General features: G+C 46.2%; 1 protein-coding gene across 3 annotated transcripts in view; it reads right to left on the bottom strand.

Annotated features, from left to right (window-relative positions):
* Positions 1 to 16,040, bottom strand: part of SH3PXD2A (SH3 and PX domains 2A) — a 272,044-nt gene that overhangs the window by 87,760 nt on the left and 168,244 nt on the right. For 2 of the 3 annotated variants that reach the window (XM_056351801.1, XM_056351800.1), the window contains exon 6: positions 12,284 to 12,312. In XM_056351801.1, the coding sequence (XP_056207776.1) occupies positions 12,284 to 12,312 (29 nt within the window). Of the gene's footprint in view, positions 1 to 12,283; positions 12,313 to 12,785; positions 12,875 to 16,040 lie in introns of those variants that run through there. The other variant, XM_056351802.1, reaches the window with a different exon arrangement.

Raw genomic sequence — 16,040 nt, 5'->3', positions numbered from 1 at the left:
GGGGTGTGCACACAGGCTTTAAGGACACAATTAAGACGGTTGCTCTAGTGAAGAAAACACATGAAATGGATTATTTTAGATTTCACCAGAAGCTTTCCTGCTGCCAGTGAGACTGGTTTGTTTGCTGCTCCTCCCACCCCTAGCAAGAGAACAGGCGCCAGACTGCTGGGGACCAATGCTTTACGCTTGCGATACTGCCCCACTCATCTCATTTTAGCAGCAGACTATTTGTCTTGTGTGCAGTTACAGCAGAGTGAGCTTCAAGGAAAACCTACAAAAGCTAGAGTCAGTCTAGCACGAGCTCAATGCTACCAAAATCCAGGAGATGCTGCATTCACAGTTCACATCAGTACTGCAAATCCAGCTGGGTCCCTGGTCCAGCAGGTGCAAAGAAACGCCTCCTACACAGGCATTTTAGCCATAGCTACTAATGCAGGTTTCTTTGTTAATGTCACTTAAAGTGTTCAGATCAACGTTGAGGCCGGCATCCGTTATTTAATACTGCTGTAAGGCCAGAAGGAACCCCCTCCTGAAGGTTCACAGGTTGCATATTGCTGGGGCTATCGGGGACCTTTAAAACTTTTTAAAACTAGTGTCTGTAGAGCTGTCTAGCCTGTTAAGCTACATATTTCCCAACAACATTTCTGCAGTAATCCTGGGGAATTGGATCATATTGGTCATAGGTCTCAGCATGGTTGTAGCTCTGGCCACGTAGCCCTTGCCCCACGTGATTTCTGTGCACAGCTGAGAAGTTAGCATGGGTCAAAGACAAGTCCTAGAATGATTAGCAAAGGACCTTAAAGATCACCTAGTTCCAAGCCCCCTGCCATAGGCAGGGACACCTTCCACTAGACCAGGTTGCTCAAAGCCCCATCCAACCTGGCCCTGAGCACTGCCAGGGATGGGGCATCCATAGCTTCTCTGGGCAACCCATTTCAGTGCCTCACCATGCTCACAGTAAAGGATTTCCTCCTTATATCTAATCTAAATCCACCGTCTTTCAATTTAAAATTGTTACCCCTTGTCCTATGGCTACAGGCCCTACACTAAAAAGTCTGTGCCCATCTTTCTTGTAAGCCCCTTTAAATACTGAAAGGCGCTATAAGGTCTCCCTGGAGCCTTCTCTTCTCCAGGCTGAACAACCCCAGCTCTCTCAGCCTGTCCTCACAGGAGAGGTGCTCCAGCCCTCTGACCATCTTCGCAGCCTCCTCTGGACTCGCTCCAACAGGTCCATGTCCTTCTTGTGCTGTGGCCCCCAGAGTTGAACGCAGTACTGCAGGTGGGGTCTCACAAGCGGGGGTCCCAATAAATCACTTAGATGTGGCTACCTTGCTTTGGAGGGTAAAAAGCTTAATTGTAAAGGCATGACCTGTTCTGCAATAGTTGTCATATATAGGAGGTAGCAGACCGAGGTCCGTTTAATTAATAAAACTCTTTTGTTCTCATGAAGCCCTATCTTAAACATCACCTGGGAATACTGAAATCTCCCTGCAGCTGTTGAGGTACACCTTAAAATACTGAGAAAAGGATTGTAAGAACAAGTGGCTGTGCCGAAGAGATGCTAACGTCTGAAAGAGACCGCCCCTTTCTAACAGTGACCAGTTCTGTAGTTTGTTAGTCTTCTCCATGAAGTAGTGCTACTGGCTCATTACTCAAGGACCACAGCGGTGAGTGCAGCTGAGCATTTTGCAGATTCATTTCCCAGACATACACCCTTCCTGTCTTAACTGGAAGGGTGAAAAGAGACTAAGCAGTACAATCCTAGAGTAAACTGAAAGTATACTGGCGTCCTGAGAAGTCAACGACCAGCACTCCACTCCAGAGAACTTCACTGGTGGTCCAGTAACTGGCAGTGATTCCTCAGACTGGAGCTGGGGAAAGTAAATGCTGTTTCTACTCACCACTTTTCAAACAGAAAGCATTAAGAGAAGAAAGGGGTGTTCTCAGCCCAACAGTGGTATTTGATAAGTCAGCAAGAAGTGGGCTGACGGGGCTGTTCCTTAGAAGTGTCCATTTCTTACAGCTGGCCAAGAGCCTTGTTCACTGGGATGTTTGTCACGCATGGCGGAACAGAAAATGGAAGTTAAGCCGTCATTTCAATCTAGATTTTGGAGGTCAATCCTGCCAAGGAGTTGGTATATATGAAGTGCCACATTCTCCTGGGCACTCAGGTGGGATGCCTTACTGCCCAGAGCAGGTGAAGACCTCCAGGGGGCCAGGCTCAGTCTACCCCAGCTCCTCCAGAGCTTCTTGCTGGTATTTTGCCTCCACTTCTCCCCTCATCATTTCCTTTCTGGCCCCTCAGACAAGCTGAGGAACAACCTCCTCCTGACAAGGTGAGGCCTGCCATCCATACAGCCAAGAGCAGGAAGGTCATTGAGGCACCCCAAAACTGTGGTGCTTGTTTCTGCTCCCATCTGCAGACAGAGCACCGTGCTCAGTATTTCCCCCATACCCTTGTGTGTCATCTCCAAACGCTTCATCCCCCAGACTCATTGACCATCCTTTATCAGCCCATCTCCAGGTTTCTCTCCTCTAGTCTCTTCTCCTTCAGCTGGGGCTTGATACTTTGGTGAAATGGGAAGGCAGCAAGACACACTAGACTAAGGGATAGAGAAAGAAATACTCGACGTTGCTAGCCTTCCCCAGGAATTGAAGTACTTTTATCAGAAAATTACTGTGATATAGTGTCTACATGTAGCTCTACAATATGGCTGTAAAACAGCCTGGAAAGATTAAAAAATGCAGATGAGCCTTAATCTGAATTGGAACCATTTTCACACATTTCTGGCTCACACAATTAATTTATTCAATTTATCAGAAAACAACAGACAGCCAGAGAAATGGGAGGATGGCACAGAGAGATTGCAAGTGTTTTGATGTATTTCAAGCGCTGTCGCTCATGGCATCCTGTTGAACTGTGCCATTGATGTTTCTCTCTCCAGACTCCAGAGGGACCTAAACAAAAACAACGTTTGTGCCCAGTGCCTGACCTAGGGTGGGCCTGCTCAGCCATTACACTTCCTAGGTACCACATGACAGATTTATTTGCTACTGTAATTGCTGGGCAAGCAGCAGCCATCCCTGTCCCTCACCAGAGCAGCTTAAATAAGTTCTCCTTACTCTTATGTCTGTGGGATGCTAATGCATCATGTTTGAAAGAAGCGTTTTGAGATAGTCCTTGAAGGAATACAGAGATATAATCTCGTCTCCAACCCTCCCTCCTTGGGAGACTTTTTTAAAGAAAACCTCTCATCCCTGCAGAGATACATCCTCTTCTATATACCTGACACAGAACATCACCTCCACCCCCCACGCCATCTGTTAGAGAGGCAGTATCTTAAAGGGCTACATCTTGAAAAAATACTTGACTAGTAGATTATCAAACAGGCAAATTCAGCCAAAGTGCATAAGTAAAAGAATTAGCAGCAGACATTAAATAAGGCCTTTAATTTTAGTCCTATGCACAGAGTTCAGCTGCATCACGAACAGCTTGTGGAGGGCCCAGACTCTGGAAGAGGCACTGCACTTGTGCTGAGGGTGGGGGCAGATGTGCTCGAGCTGCAGTGCCAAGCCCAGCCAGCACCTTCTTCTCCCTGTCAGAAGCAGCTGCCGGGGAGCTGCTGGGGCTCCTCGCCTCCCCAGCACCACGCTGCAGCCCGATCTCAGGCCACTTCCACTTGCCACGTAACCAGAGCTGCCTGGCGTACACTAGACCCACACACACTGCTTGGAAAATGTTCACATCTGGCTTTCACGTGACTCAAGCATGCCTCATAAATTCATCATCTGGATAACTCACTCCTGCAGGAGAGAAATCCACAACCAGAGAGCCTTTTCCAGAGTCGGAACAGAGCAGCGGGGCAAGAAGATCGTGTGCTCGACGAACTTCACAGTGACACGCTCACCAGCTGCGTTTCCACAGCCTCACACAGTCCTTCATACTTTCTAAAAAGTATGAATGTAGAGTAAATTAGTTCCCATTTTCTACTGGTTTACATCTGCAAAAGCCCATCCTAACCCCATTCACAGACCCAGAAATGTCCAGGAGTGTTTAGTTTTTGTTCTGGAAGCCACAGCTCCTATTAACTCTTTCCACATGGCAAGCAAGGACTGCTTCCCACATGATCACAGTGGTACGGCCCCTGCACATACAGTTTTGTAGCAGTTCCCAGTTTTGCTAGGAAGTGCCTAGAATATCTGAATACTAATCCACATCTACAGCTGTAAAAACTGAGAGCATCACCCCTCTGAGCAAAAAAACCACCAGCCTCCAACATTGCCAAGGAAGCCGGCGAAGCCCCAGACGTTGCACTTGGAAAGTCACAGGTATGTACACACACTAGGATTCATGCATGGTTCAAAAAAGCAAAAAAAAAAAAAAAAAAAATAAAAGCACAAGTCAAATCCCAATTGTGAAGAAGTCACGCTGCCAAGCACAGAGAACGTACCATAGCATCAGCATGTCCAGGCAGCGTGTTTTCACTGGCAGCAGAGTGAGCTGGCCAATTGATGCTTATGTTATAACTCCTGCTGAACACCTTTCTAAGTAATGCTTTCAGTCATCTCTGCTTAGATGAGCCACTCCATCTAGAGCAGACTGGTGAAGATTTTGCTTGTCATACAGCCTGGATGCAGGCCAGCCAGAATGTGACAGCTATAAAACCATGCACAAAGCTGGAGACACTCAGGGAGTGCTATTTTAGGGGTGAGTGCTCTCAAAAGCCTAATTCTGCTATCCATCCAGAATGCTAACACATTCTGCTATCCAGGTTTCCTTCTCACAAGACAGATTCAAATTTCAGGTGCTCACCAGCCTGAGACTAAGTTATCTAAACACCCACCTAAGAGGTCTGTTCCTCTCAGCCAGCCAGTCTCGTCTGTGCCACGTACAGATTCCTGCAATGGCTGAGGATCATCACCCTCCACTCCAGCTCCCAAGTGCATTTCTCGCTTGCCTTATCTAACATGCCAAAATCAAAATCCAATACTATACAGCTCTCTCCATGGAAGAGCAGGAAAACTCATGCAGGCAGTTTTAATACCATCTGCCATCGACATGACAGGAGGAAGGCAGAATAGGAGCAGATGGAGAATAGAGAACTCCTTAAAACCACAAGAAATGCCATTACATCCCCTAAGGTACCAAGTGCTTTCTCAGCACTCAGCTGAAGGCTCTCAAAGGCATTTCCAAGGGTGCATGCTGTTCTGCCATGGCTGTGCTTGAGCCACACCTCATACTTGCAGTGCTTCCCTGCCCTCTCTCCCCAACACTGGGCTCTGTGCAGCATCGACGCTGAACTGGGAACGGCAAAGAGCAAACACATTCCTTTCCCTAATCCTGTACCCTGTCCCTACACTGCAGTTTAAAAGCCAAGGAGCAAAACAAAAAAACCCAACACAAACAACTCTTCTTCTCTTGTCCTGTCTTCTTCCCACTCCAGCATATGGGCCACCCAGAAGACAGCGACCCTATACATCTAACAGGCCACATGTCCTGTCAGCAGAAAAGGCTGAAGCAGTGTGAAAAAAAAAGTCTCCTATCTGCTCTTCTCTTCAGTAGCCTCAAGCAGAACTCCAAACCATTTCAGTTTAAACAATGACTTTAAAAATATAGTCTACAAGGAGAAGTGTGAGATCAGTTTCCTCCCGCCAGAACACCACAGGCTGGATGTGGAGTGTGGGATTTGAGTGGACAAATTCACATCTTGACTGAAGATGCAGAATTGGGTCACACACTCACAGACACTGCAGGGAGATCAAGTCTGCCTGACTTAGCTGAAGCTCTTCCTTAAATCCTGCTCTGTGCCAATGCACCTGAGTACAGAGCAATAGCCCTGCTTTGGAAATAACACAGAGTGGATGTGACTTCAGTTATACGAAGAATTTGCTAAAAAAAAAAAAAAAGACAGAGAGAGACAGGCTTATTAAAAAATGAAGAGGAAAGAGAATGAGTTGTTTTGGGAATTACTGCATCAGGCAAAAGCCAATAAACTGAACAGAAATGAAGAGTTTAGCATATTCACTAGCTGAGGAAGAATAATTCTCCACCATAAGAAGAGGCAGCTCCATCATCAAGGACTGAACCGAGGATGCACATTGAGATCATTAACTACTAACTCCTTCCAGCACCAGGCCCAAGATGTATATCCCTAGTAATTATACGCTAAGGTTTGTTTGGTCCTTGGTTGCTATGCTTCTGCCTACTTTATCCTTATTTTATTACTAAATCTTTTATCCTCCTGTAAAAAAAAAAAAAAAAAAAAGCTATGTGAGAACCAAAATGTTCTGCCAGAATCTGCTCTTTTTAAATTCCATGCAGTAATTAGTACATACAGCCAAGAAGGTTAATCGTATGACGGGGGAACAGATCCTGATTTCTGATCAAGAGTAATCCTGTCAGTACATGCTTGTGAAGTTACAAAATAGTGGCTGGCAAAATACCTTGTCCAGCCATCTTCACCAACAGGCCAAATAGCACCAAGGAGCCCGTCCATTGCTGCTGTTTTTGCACTAATTGTAGAAAACAATGCAAGGAGTCCAGCACACACGTGTGATTCATCAGGACACAAACAAGAGCACATGTCCTACCACAGATTTCTTAAAAAGATTAAGACACCAAGCCCAAGCTACATGATTTAAGATGTTCCTGGGACCTTGCCATGGGCTTGGACAGACTTAAATCCCCATTTACCACCTTAAAAAAAAAAACAACAAAAAAACAACCTCCCAAGCTGAAGCAGAACGTCTCAAACTAAAATTTGAGTTTAAACCCGCCACGTTCTAGCCTTGCCACTATCACCTGGGCTCAGATTCATCGAGCAGTAACAGCTGCGTGCTCCATTACTCATACACTCAACACAGGTAGCCCCAAAACATCTGCTGCAGTCAGCACCCTGACAGGAGATGTGTTGCGTCATGCTGGGATTCACCATGTTTGTTAACTGGACTTTTCAACATCTTTAGTAACACACGCCTAGATTTGGCCCCTTTGAGAACCCATTTAAAAGGTTCAGGCTTCCTCGGGCTGAGAGAGGGAAACTGAGACAGATTTCTTCCCTCCCCTGTGGCCACCTCCCACAAATAGCTAAAGTACCTGCCAGGGCTGGAGGCCGTGTGTTCCCTCCTGTCCCTGTACCCATGTGTAGCTAAGTGCCTGCTGCAGAGCTACGAAGCTGGCAGAGAGCTCCACACCCAGTTGCACCAGCAAAGCTTTTTCCCTGGGGCCAGCACCTCAGTGCTGCTACAGGCAGAGCCAGCCCCGGCCACACAGCATCACTGCTCCAGCTCACGCTTGTGACCCCATCGGGTGATTAAGCACAGGAAGGCTAGCACACACCATTCATTATCTCCGTATCGCCTCCAAAGGAGACAGTTCAAACTGAAGTTAAGAAAATAAAGCTCATTTATAAAAATATATATATTTTTTTAAAAAAAGAAGTGAGATGTGCCATGGAGCTGTAAGTGCAGGCTAGACACTTGCGGTGTGACAGGACCAGAAAGGTTAAGTTCTGAAGTGATGAGCACAGCTCAGCTGTAAAGACAAAAAAAGCCCAACGTCAAGCCACTTCCCTTTGTAATTACAAAGGAAGCAGAAAAAACTATCCCTGATAATTCAAAGAAACAGCAGTTACGGCATCTCCCTGAAGCTGACAGAGCATGCATCCTCAGTGTGTGAGCATGGAAGACGGTTTCCCTAGTAATGAAGAATTAGGCTAAAGTAACAACCCTTGCTGTCAGCATCACCCAGAAGCCCAAGGCAGCAATCCTGCAAAGTGATCAGCCACCAGGGCCCTCGATGCTGTTACAATGATCTGCTTGTTTCTCACTTGGAGGCCCCACTTCCATCACTGTTGCAACTCTCTCAACTTTACTTAATTTCCCCATTGAGGGAAAAGACAGCATTACAGATGTTTCTATAAAAAGTTTGAGAAGTAGCTTCCAATGGACTCTGAAGTTTTTACTTACTTGCCAATGGATACAACTTTCCTAGCGTAAGACTACAGAAGGGAAAGGAAGCAGACATTGCTGTCTGGGTGCTGCCATATTCTGCTAGTCCAAAAATTGTCTGTGGGAACCAAGTTGAAGGACAGTTCTCTGCTGAGGAAGCCAAGCCTCACTGGGGCTTGGGCCTAACTGTTAATATTTCAAGTGCTCAAATACAGCCAGCTTGATGCAGGAAGGATCTGATCAACTAGACAAAGGAGACACACTGGTACTGATGGAAAAATACACTATTTTTATTTTTTAATTTTGTTGTCCCTCACTTGGAGCAGCACCCTATCAAATAGTAGCAAGGTGCCAGAGAAAGCCATTGAGCAGCAGCTTGAGCCAGCTGCACCCGAAGCAGCAAGCAGGGCAGCCAGAGCAGTGGCAGTGAGCAAGCAGTAGGGTTTTTTGTTGTGATTTCAGAAGGGGGTGGCCAGCAGTGCTCCTGCTAGCGCGCACTGAAAGCGGCCAGCAGCCAAGCCCTTGTGCTTACAAGGCAGGTAGAAGAAATCCATGCCTTAACTTTGAAAGCAAGGGTGAAGCAGCATCTCTGCTGCTGGGTCTGAATCCACCGTTAACAAGGAGAACCCTCTCAGTAATTGAGGAGCACTAAGATTCAGCGTGGAAAAGCTGTGGAGCCCACACCAACTCCCTATTGCCATCAAACACTAGGTCCCAGATTCTCGCTTCAACTTCATGACTGGGGATCTGACAACAACTTTGGCATGAAACAAGCCAAGAAAGATTCTCAGCAAGGGAAGAGAGCAAGATCATCTTACTCCAGGAGTCTGAAACTTGCCCTAGCCAGCAAGGGGGTGGGGGAGGTGGGGAGGCACATCTTTGGGGAGGAACATACTCCAACTAGTTTTACAAGCCACATGAGGATTAGCAGATGTCTCAAGGGTTAATTAGTTCACCATGCACAGATGGTAGCTGGTAGAGTTTGCAGAGTGGATTAACCTAATTTGTGGTTTGTAATGTACCATGCAAATATCCATTACTAGACTTGCAGCGATTCTGCTCTTATTTTGATTTGAGAAGAGAAAAACACACAATGAATGCTTGCAGAGAAGTAATGCCTATTTTGAGTGACAGATGAGTTCTGTTCACTTGGTTAATGGGATCAACAAATTTAGTCTGAAAAGTAATCCCTTCCCTTTTTGCTAGAGAGGGTCTTTGGAGAGACCTAGATGAGACCATTTGTTGCAAGTATACAGAATATGCCCACAGTAACCACTCCTTACAGTTGTACTGAGGTCTCTTCAGCACTGACAGATGGTCATAGAACAACAATTCAGTTGGCTGAAAATACAGAGGCAGCTTTCTGAAGCAGCTCTGCAGCATGTCAGGTAAAGCCCCACAAATCCAAGGTAACAGCACATGCAGCAGTTCAGGCCACAGCAAACGCCCATGCCTACACAGAGCCTCAGGTCTCTGAGCTGACTGCAGGTTAAAACATTTGTAATTAGATCACGTCCAAGTAAAGGACTTCATGTTTATAAAGCACTTTGCACAAAGGGAAGCCTGGCTCAGGGCTGGCATGCCAAGATGCCCCAGGTTGGTGCAAGACTCCCTTCTGTTTAGCTAAGGACACACCGTGCCATTGCACTTGATTCACAGGGTCTCAGATGTTTACAACCAGTATCAGCTGCAGTGATAAATGTTTCTGTAACTCCCATTAAACTCTGAACTTACGCAATTTCTCCCTGCTCTAAGGGGCGTCTACAGGACTAGCAGACACACACACTGGCAAGGCAGAGGTCATAGCAGAGGTGACGTTGGCCATCAGAGGCATTCCCCAAATGTTTCTGCAATCAGCCATGCCCATGTCATGCCTGCACATGCCTGAGACACAGCAGCTGTGGGATTCCTGTCAGACAGTGTGGGACAGCCATGCTCACACCCAAAAGCCTCCTCCCAGCACATCTTTGGTCAAGACAGAAGATGTGTTCACAGGTCTGATTCATTGGGAGGTGCTTGCATGTATAGGTGCCTATTTGTCTCTTGTCTAAAAATTGAGTAGTGTCTGCACTTATGGAGGAAAATACACTACAAAGCTATTTGTTATCTTTACAGACTCTCACAGCACACCCTGGAATTCTGTGCTTATTTACCCCATCATTTGTTCAAGTGTCATAAAGCTGGTCTTTGTTAAGAGGCTGTAACTACCAACTCCCTTGGCATATTCCCTGACTCACTGCATACATACTCCCACAATACCCAGCTCCAAACAGAAGGAAGCATTCCTCCGCTGCTCTAAAATCAGGCAAGAGGATGGCCGAGAACAGAGTCCCTTTATGCAGCTCACTTCGGTCTGAGTGCTGCTTCACATTCTTCTTCATACCGGGTAAGCAGAGAAAAAGCATCCCTAAACCCTGCTGTTTCGAAGCCCCAGTTGTGTCAGCAGCCAAGCACCAAGAAGCAGAGAGGAGGCAACAGGAGACCCAGCAGCATGTGGAGGTGGGACAGCCAAGGGAAGAAGCCTGACCTGAGCATCTATCCCTTCAAGGGATGGATGAGCACATCAGTTGGGATGCTCAGGGAAGGAGGCCAACAAAGATTCCAGCAGGGAAGCGTCCACAAATAGCATTTCAGTTATACTGATTCAACTTAATCCCTCTTCCCCCAATGTCATGGGACATCAGCTCCAACTTCCCCCCAGAGCCACAGGAATGGAGGAGCAGCAGTTTGCTCACACTCCCAAAGCAATTCCTCACAGCTCTTCCAAATATATTGCAGTTCCTGTGCATATCAACTGGTGCACTGAGCCCAAAGCTCTCCTGTTTTCCTAATGCTGTTCTAGGTCACTGCTAAATCAGGTCACCCCAGAGACTTCAGCAACGTTTTTCAAAAGTCTTTACATGGCCCCAAAGCCCCCAGTGCTCAGGATGTGGCACTATGCGAGGAGCTCCCACACTCAGCTCTGCCTTCTACAGTCACTTGGACCTTTATGGTCAGCCCCTCTAGAGAAAGTGCTACTGCCAATTTAATTTGCAGGCCATTGTGAACAAACTCTTCACTTGGTACTACATTTAGGAGGTCCTAGAAGCACGACCTAGACAAAAGCTTTGTAGGAGATTAGGAAGATGAAGCATGCTCTTGTTTATCGTATCAGGCCAGCACCATGCTTGCCCCTTCATTACCACAACCCATCTCAGGGAAAGGGTACCAAAAGTATTATTGACCTGCAAAGGCAACAGCTATTTGATGCACAGCATATGAGGGTCAAGCAACAGTTTCGCTTTAGAGCATCACTTAACTTATTACAGGACTGCAGCTTAAAAGCTCTCATAATTATCCAACAAATCAATCTAGGCAGTGACATTCATTGGAGTCCAGTACATTATATCCATCTTCCCTTTACTTCCCAAAGACTAAAACACTGCAGTGTTTCTTCATCACCTTAACAAGGAAGAAGAAAAAAAAAAAAATCCTCTCCGCCCCTGCACACAGGCCAGAGTTTTCCAGGAGTTGCTACTGGTCTGAAAGGCCTCTCTGGATGCCCTGAATGCAATTTGGAGCATCCAAGACTCCAAACAAAGTCAATGAGAGTTGCAGGTGCTCAATGCTGCTTGGAGAAAAAAATAAGAGAAAAAAAAGGAAAAAAAGAGAAAGCCCTGACACTTACAGCTCAGAGCAGCCAAACCCAGAGGCCCATAATTACACGTCCCTATTGAAAACACATCTGTAAAAATCACTAAGAGCTACACGGGGAAGGGAAAATTTGGATTTATATCATTTCAAATCAGGTTTTTATAGGACATTCGAATCCAGGATCTCAAAAACAAAACACCGAGCTAGAGCCTTTGAGGCAGCCCAAACCCAGACACAGGCACTGAGAACATTTTGCATCAGAAGCCTCACCAGAGCCTTTTAGAACAAGTGTGGGGGGGTGGGAAATCAGACCAGAACAGAAAAACCTTCCCTTCCTCTCCCGCAAAGAGCCCCAACTCTCAGGCTGCATTTTGACTGTTTGCTCAGTAAATAAAAAATCAAAGAGAGAAATTTAATACAATTATCATCTCAGAGTGGAGAAGGAGCTGTATAAATACAGTTAGAGGAGAGCAATAATTTTAACTGCAATACTATATGGTGGGCTTCTTCTCTCCAGCGCAGAGGGAAGAAACTGATGCCTGTCTCTAGCAAGCTTCAACAATAAAAAGTTAAACTGCTATACAATTTAATGCCACACAAGATAAAGAGAAGGTTAAAAAAAAGGGAGGGATGGGGGGGGGCGGCAGGGAGAAAGGACCTCTCTGTAATCGTGCAGTATATAAAAAGCCTGGTATCTTACCTGATTTTCTCTTTGAAGATCCATAGTCCCTGAAAAAAAGACAACAACAAATAGACATGGTTAGAGCTGGAAACAGTGGTGAGAAAAGTGGTGCCTCCCAAATTTCCACCCATATGCTCAAGGGCTCATCCTGTGTGCTCCCTCTGCTAAAGAGGAGGTGAGGGCTGCAAGGCATTGACAGGCAGGGTTGGGATGGATCCTGAGCAGCACCGGCTCATCAGCAGAGCAGCTGGGCTTCTGCAGCACCAGGGGCTCCGGGAGCATGTGATCGAGACAGAGCAAACCATCCACAACCAGCAAGGCAGGGGAGAAGGGTGTCATTTTTTCCCCTTTAAATTGAGCTATTAAATGCACATCTACTGAATTAACCCCTGACGTTCCCCTGGACACGAAAGGGGACATTAACTGTTTGCTGCAGGGGTGCAGCTGCTATAGGCTTATCTGGCATTGCTTGCAGCCCTTTCCTTTCAGAGCCTAATTAATTTGTGAATAACCTCCAGACCTCTCACAGTTTTGACAAGCACTTGTCTTCCACTAGGAAAAAAAAAACCAACAAACAATCCCCAAACTTTGTCTTTTCTTCTTTCTTCCAGGATGAGGAATGCACCCTTACTTTTCTGCAGAGATTTAAAGGGTGCTGGCACTTTTGCTCATGGCAGAACAGCTGAAAGCTCAGACAGCTGCTGCAGAAGTGGGAAGAAATTACAGAAGGGAGCAGCGAGAAGTGATGTGGGGTAAGCAGAACCAAGGACAGAAATACTTCGCTATGGCTGTGCATCCTCCCAGCGCTCTCTGGAGCCTCTCAGACCCGGCTCTGAAATGGTCTGCACAGGCAGGAGCCCGGGCAATGACAAATCGGGCAGAGGCAGCATTGCTGTGCAGGCACAGTGCCCAAGGCATAGCCACATGCTGCACCCAGCACCCTTAACGTGGGGAAAATCACCCAACGAACCCACTGCAGAGGCAGGCTGTGTTTGGAGGAATCCCACCAGAGGGGCAGGTAGCAGCCTCTAAATTTTGAGGGGGGCAGGCTGTCAGGAGTGGGGGTTTGTCCCTTGCAAGCACACTGCGTACTCCAGAGGAAACCCAGAAGGATCATCCCAAACTATTTATTTAATTTCAGGAGTATTTGGGGAATCATCTGCAGAAATGACACGTGTCTTGAGGGCAGAGGTATGTCTACCCATAAATTCTGTTTCTCCCAGCACTTTGCCTGCATCCCATGCCTTATATGTCTAGGATTTTCTTCCAGTGAGTAAATAACCACTTGGGAGTTTTTTGCACCCTCTTTGAATTTTCCAGTGTCATTTCTACTTCAATTAAGTGGTTGTTTTCTCAGCCATGTCTGCGGTTATATTTGATGTGAAGATGCTACTGCTCATGAATAGCCTGCTTCTTCTACAGAAGTGATATCATATGCAAATATAATGCCTACTATATGGTGCCTGAAACAGGGATCCCTCAGAACGAGCCAGGGGAGGCACAATGCCCAAAATGTAGTCCTCTGCCCCAGCTCTGCTCCCACGCCAGCCTGGAGCTTTTTGGTTGCTGACAATACAGCTCTCTTGGCATGTGAAGTCTGTGTTTGGTCCTGCCCTGAACTGCCTCTCTTCCGACAGTGCTAAATGGTCAGGAGGTGAAACCCTGCTGAGATCCATACGTGTCATTTGCTTTAACCTAATAGCTCCATTGCGCACATGCTTGATGCTCACTTCAATCCCTCCTGCCTGTCCCGGCTTTCTGAAATGAAGCTCCTGGACCTTCTCAGTACTACAGCTTGGAGCTGGGTTTGGCTGGGATTTCCTTCTGCAGCGTGTTGCGTCCCCACCTCCCTCTGTGTTGTGCAAAAAGGCTGCCCCCAGCTCTTGCAAATGTTAGCACCCACAGGGACCTGGGAGGAGAGTGTAGCTAGGTGTAATCCACAGAAGAGAAACACAACCATCCTTCCAGCCTTTGCCAGAGGGCCCTCAGCACACATTTCCAGGGCAATCTCCTACCAGCCAGCCACGCTGAGGACACCCCACAAACATCCTATGAGAGGCTGTAGGTGAACCGAGCATGCACAAAGGGTGAAGAAAAGTGGCATTAGACAGAGGCGAAAGAGCCTTCAGCCTGACTGAAGCTGCAAAAGAAAACGCAACTCCTTTTTGCCACTTCAAAGAAAATCACCCAATTTACATGATTAGAAATGGGGTACTGATGGACTGATATGGTTAATAAGCAATCAAAACCAGATAAAGATGTTGCTGAATATCTTTCCCTACCAAATCAGGCAGAGCTGGTACCCAGGTTTGGAAAGTACAGTAGATGATTTGTCTGTGCTCTCAATGTGCAACGGTGGCAAATGCCACAAAAGGCTCAAAATTCAAACCTCCGTCCTGTGCTCTCCCACATCTCTCAGCACAATCTCTAGCTGCTTTTACAGCTTATGTGAGTGACTGCAGGAAGGTTTTAAATGAGGCTTGTTCTTTTAATTCTGAAGCATGACTCATCCATGCAATTTAAAGAAGGTAGAAATTGAAAAAGAAGCAAAATTTTGAAACTGTTTTTTTCTTTCTACATGCAGATCATGGGATTATGAGATATCACTCCATAAATAACTTTTTCACTTCCCCCCCCCCCCCCCCCCTTCAGTCTCATTCATCTGCCTGGCATTTCTTCTACAGCAAAAGCACATCATTTATGGAAGTGTACTTGCCCTTAAGTTCCGTCATGCAAGCCCTACAGCGGGCAGACATGTCCCACATCACACCACTAATGCAAGCACAGAGCACTGTCCTCGATACGATGTGGCAAGCCACATTTCTGGTCAATGACAAACATGGTGCCAACAGGGGCAGTAGCTGTTCATGTGGGCCAGAAGCTCTAGTTCAGCAAACCCCATCACTGCTTCTCTCATGGCTTGTGTATGGTGAAAACAAACATTTAGGTTAGTTTGAAGATGGAAAAAGCCCCTTGCTGTCACTGCAAAGTGCACAGCTGAGCAATTTAGGGTCAGCTACAAGAAGGTGAAGAAGCAAGTAGCTCTCAGTGCTGTCCCTTTGAGATCAGGATGGTAACTAGCATCATCAGAGGATCCAGAGTGTGTTCAGACACTTGAAGGCAATTGAACCTACAACTTCTGATCTTAGTTTCTAGACTTAAAGCAGGAGATCTTTTTACAGAAGAAATTAAATGATCATTACAAAATATTTATTTGAATTACCACCACCCCCCAACTAATGAGGCTCACAAAAAAACCCCCCACAACCCACTAACAATCAACCTATTGGGCAAGTTTTCATCTTTTTGTTCTTTCTGTATTCTTTCTGTAAGCTTTAAAGTCAAGTTTCATCAGGTTCTGATTTTGGAGTTCCTGAAGTCCATGTACCGCATGTCTCCCCATCTTGTCACTTTTTTGCACACCCACATTTAACTCCTAAAATCAGGACAAAGCAGTATCAAATAAAGTGGAGCTAGAAATGAAATCCTCATCTCCCTAGTGAATCTCTGAAAGACAGAACTTGGGGAAAAAAATCACTGCTGAAAAGCAAAGAAAGTATAGCAAATAATCTCTCTGGCTGTGTAAAGTGTTGTTTGTATACATACTCTTTGTACGCATACTCTTTTCTGCTAATGAAGAAAGCCTGTGCTGCTGCTTTGCAATAGCAGCAGCAAGGAACCCTGCCTGACTCCATGTTTATTTTTTATGTCCTATTATTCTGTATGTAATTCATTGATGCGTTTTCCCTCTCCCACCTGGGGAGGTGAATCTATA

This window comes from Falco biarmicus, chromosome 9 (assembly GCF_023638135.1).
Source record: "Falco biarmicus isolate bFalBia1 chromosome 9, bFalBia1.pri, whole genome shotgun sequence".
Taxonomy (NCBI): Eukaryota; Metazoa; Chordata; class Aves; order Falconiformes; family Falconidae; genus Falco; species Falco biarmicus.
Note: the sequence above shows the minus strand (reverse complement) of the source record. Positions and strands in the feature narration are given on the sequence as shown.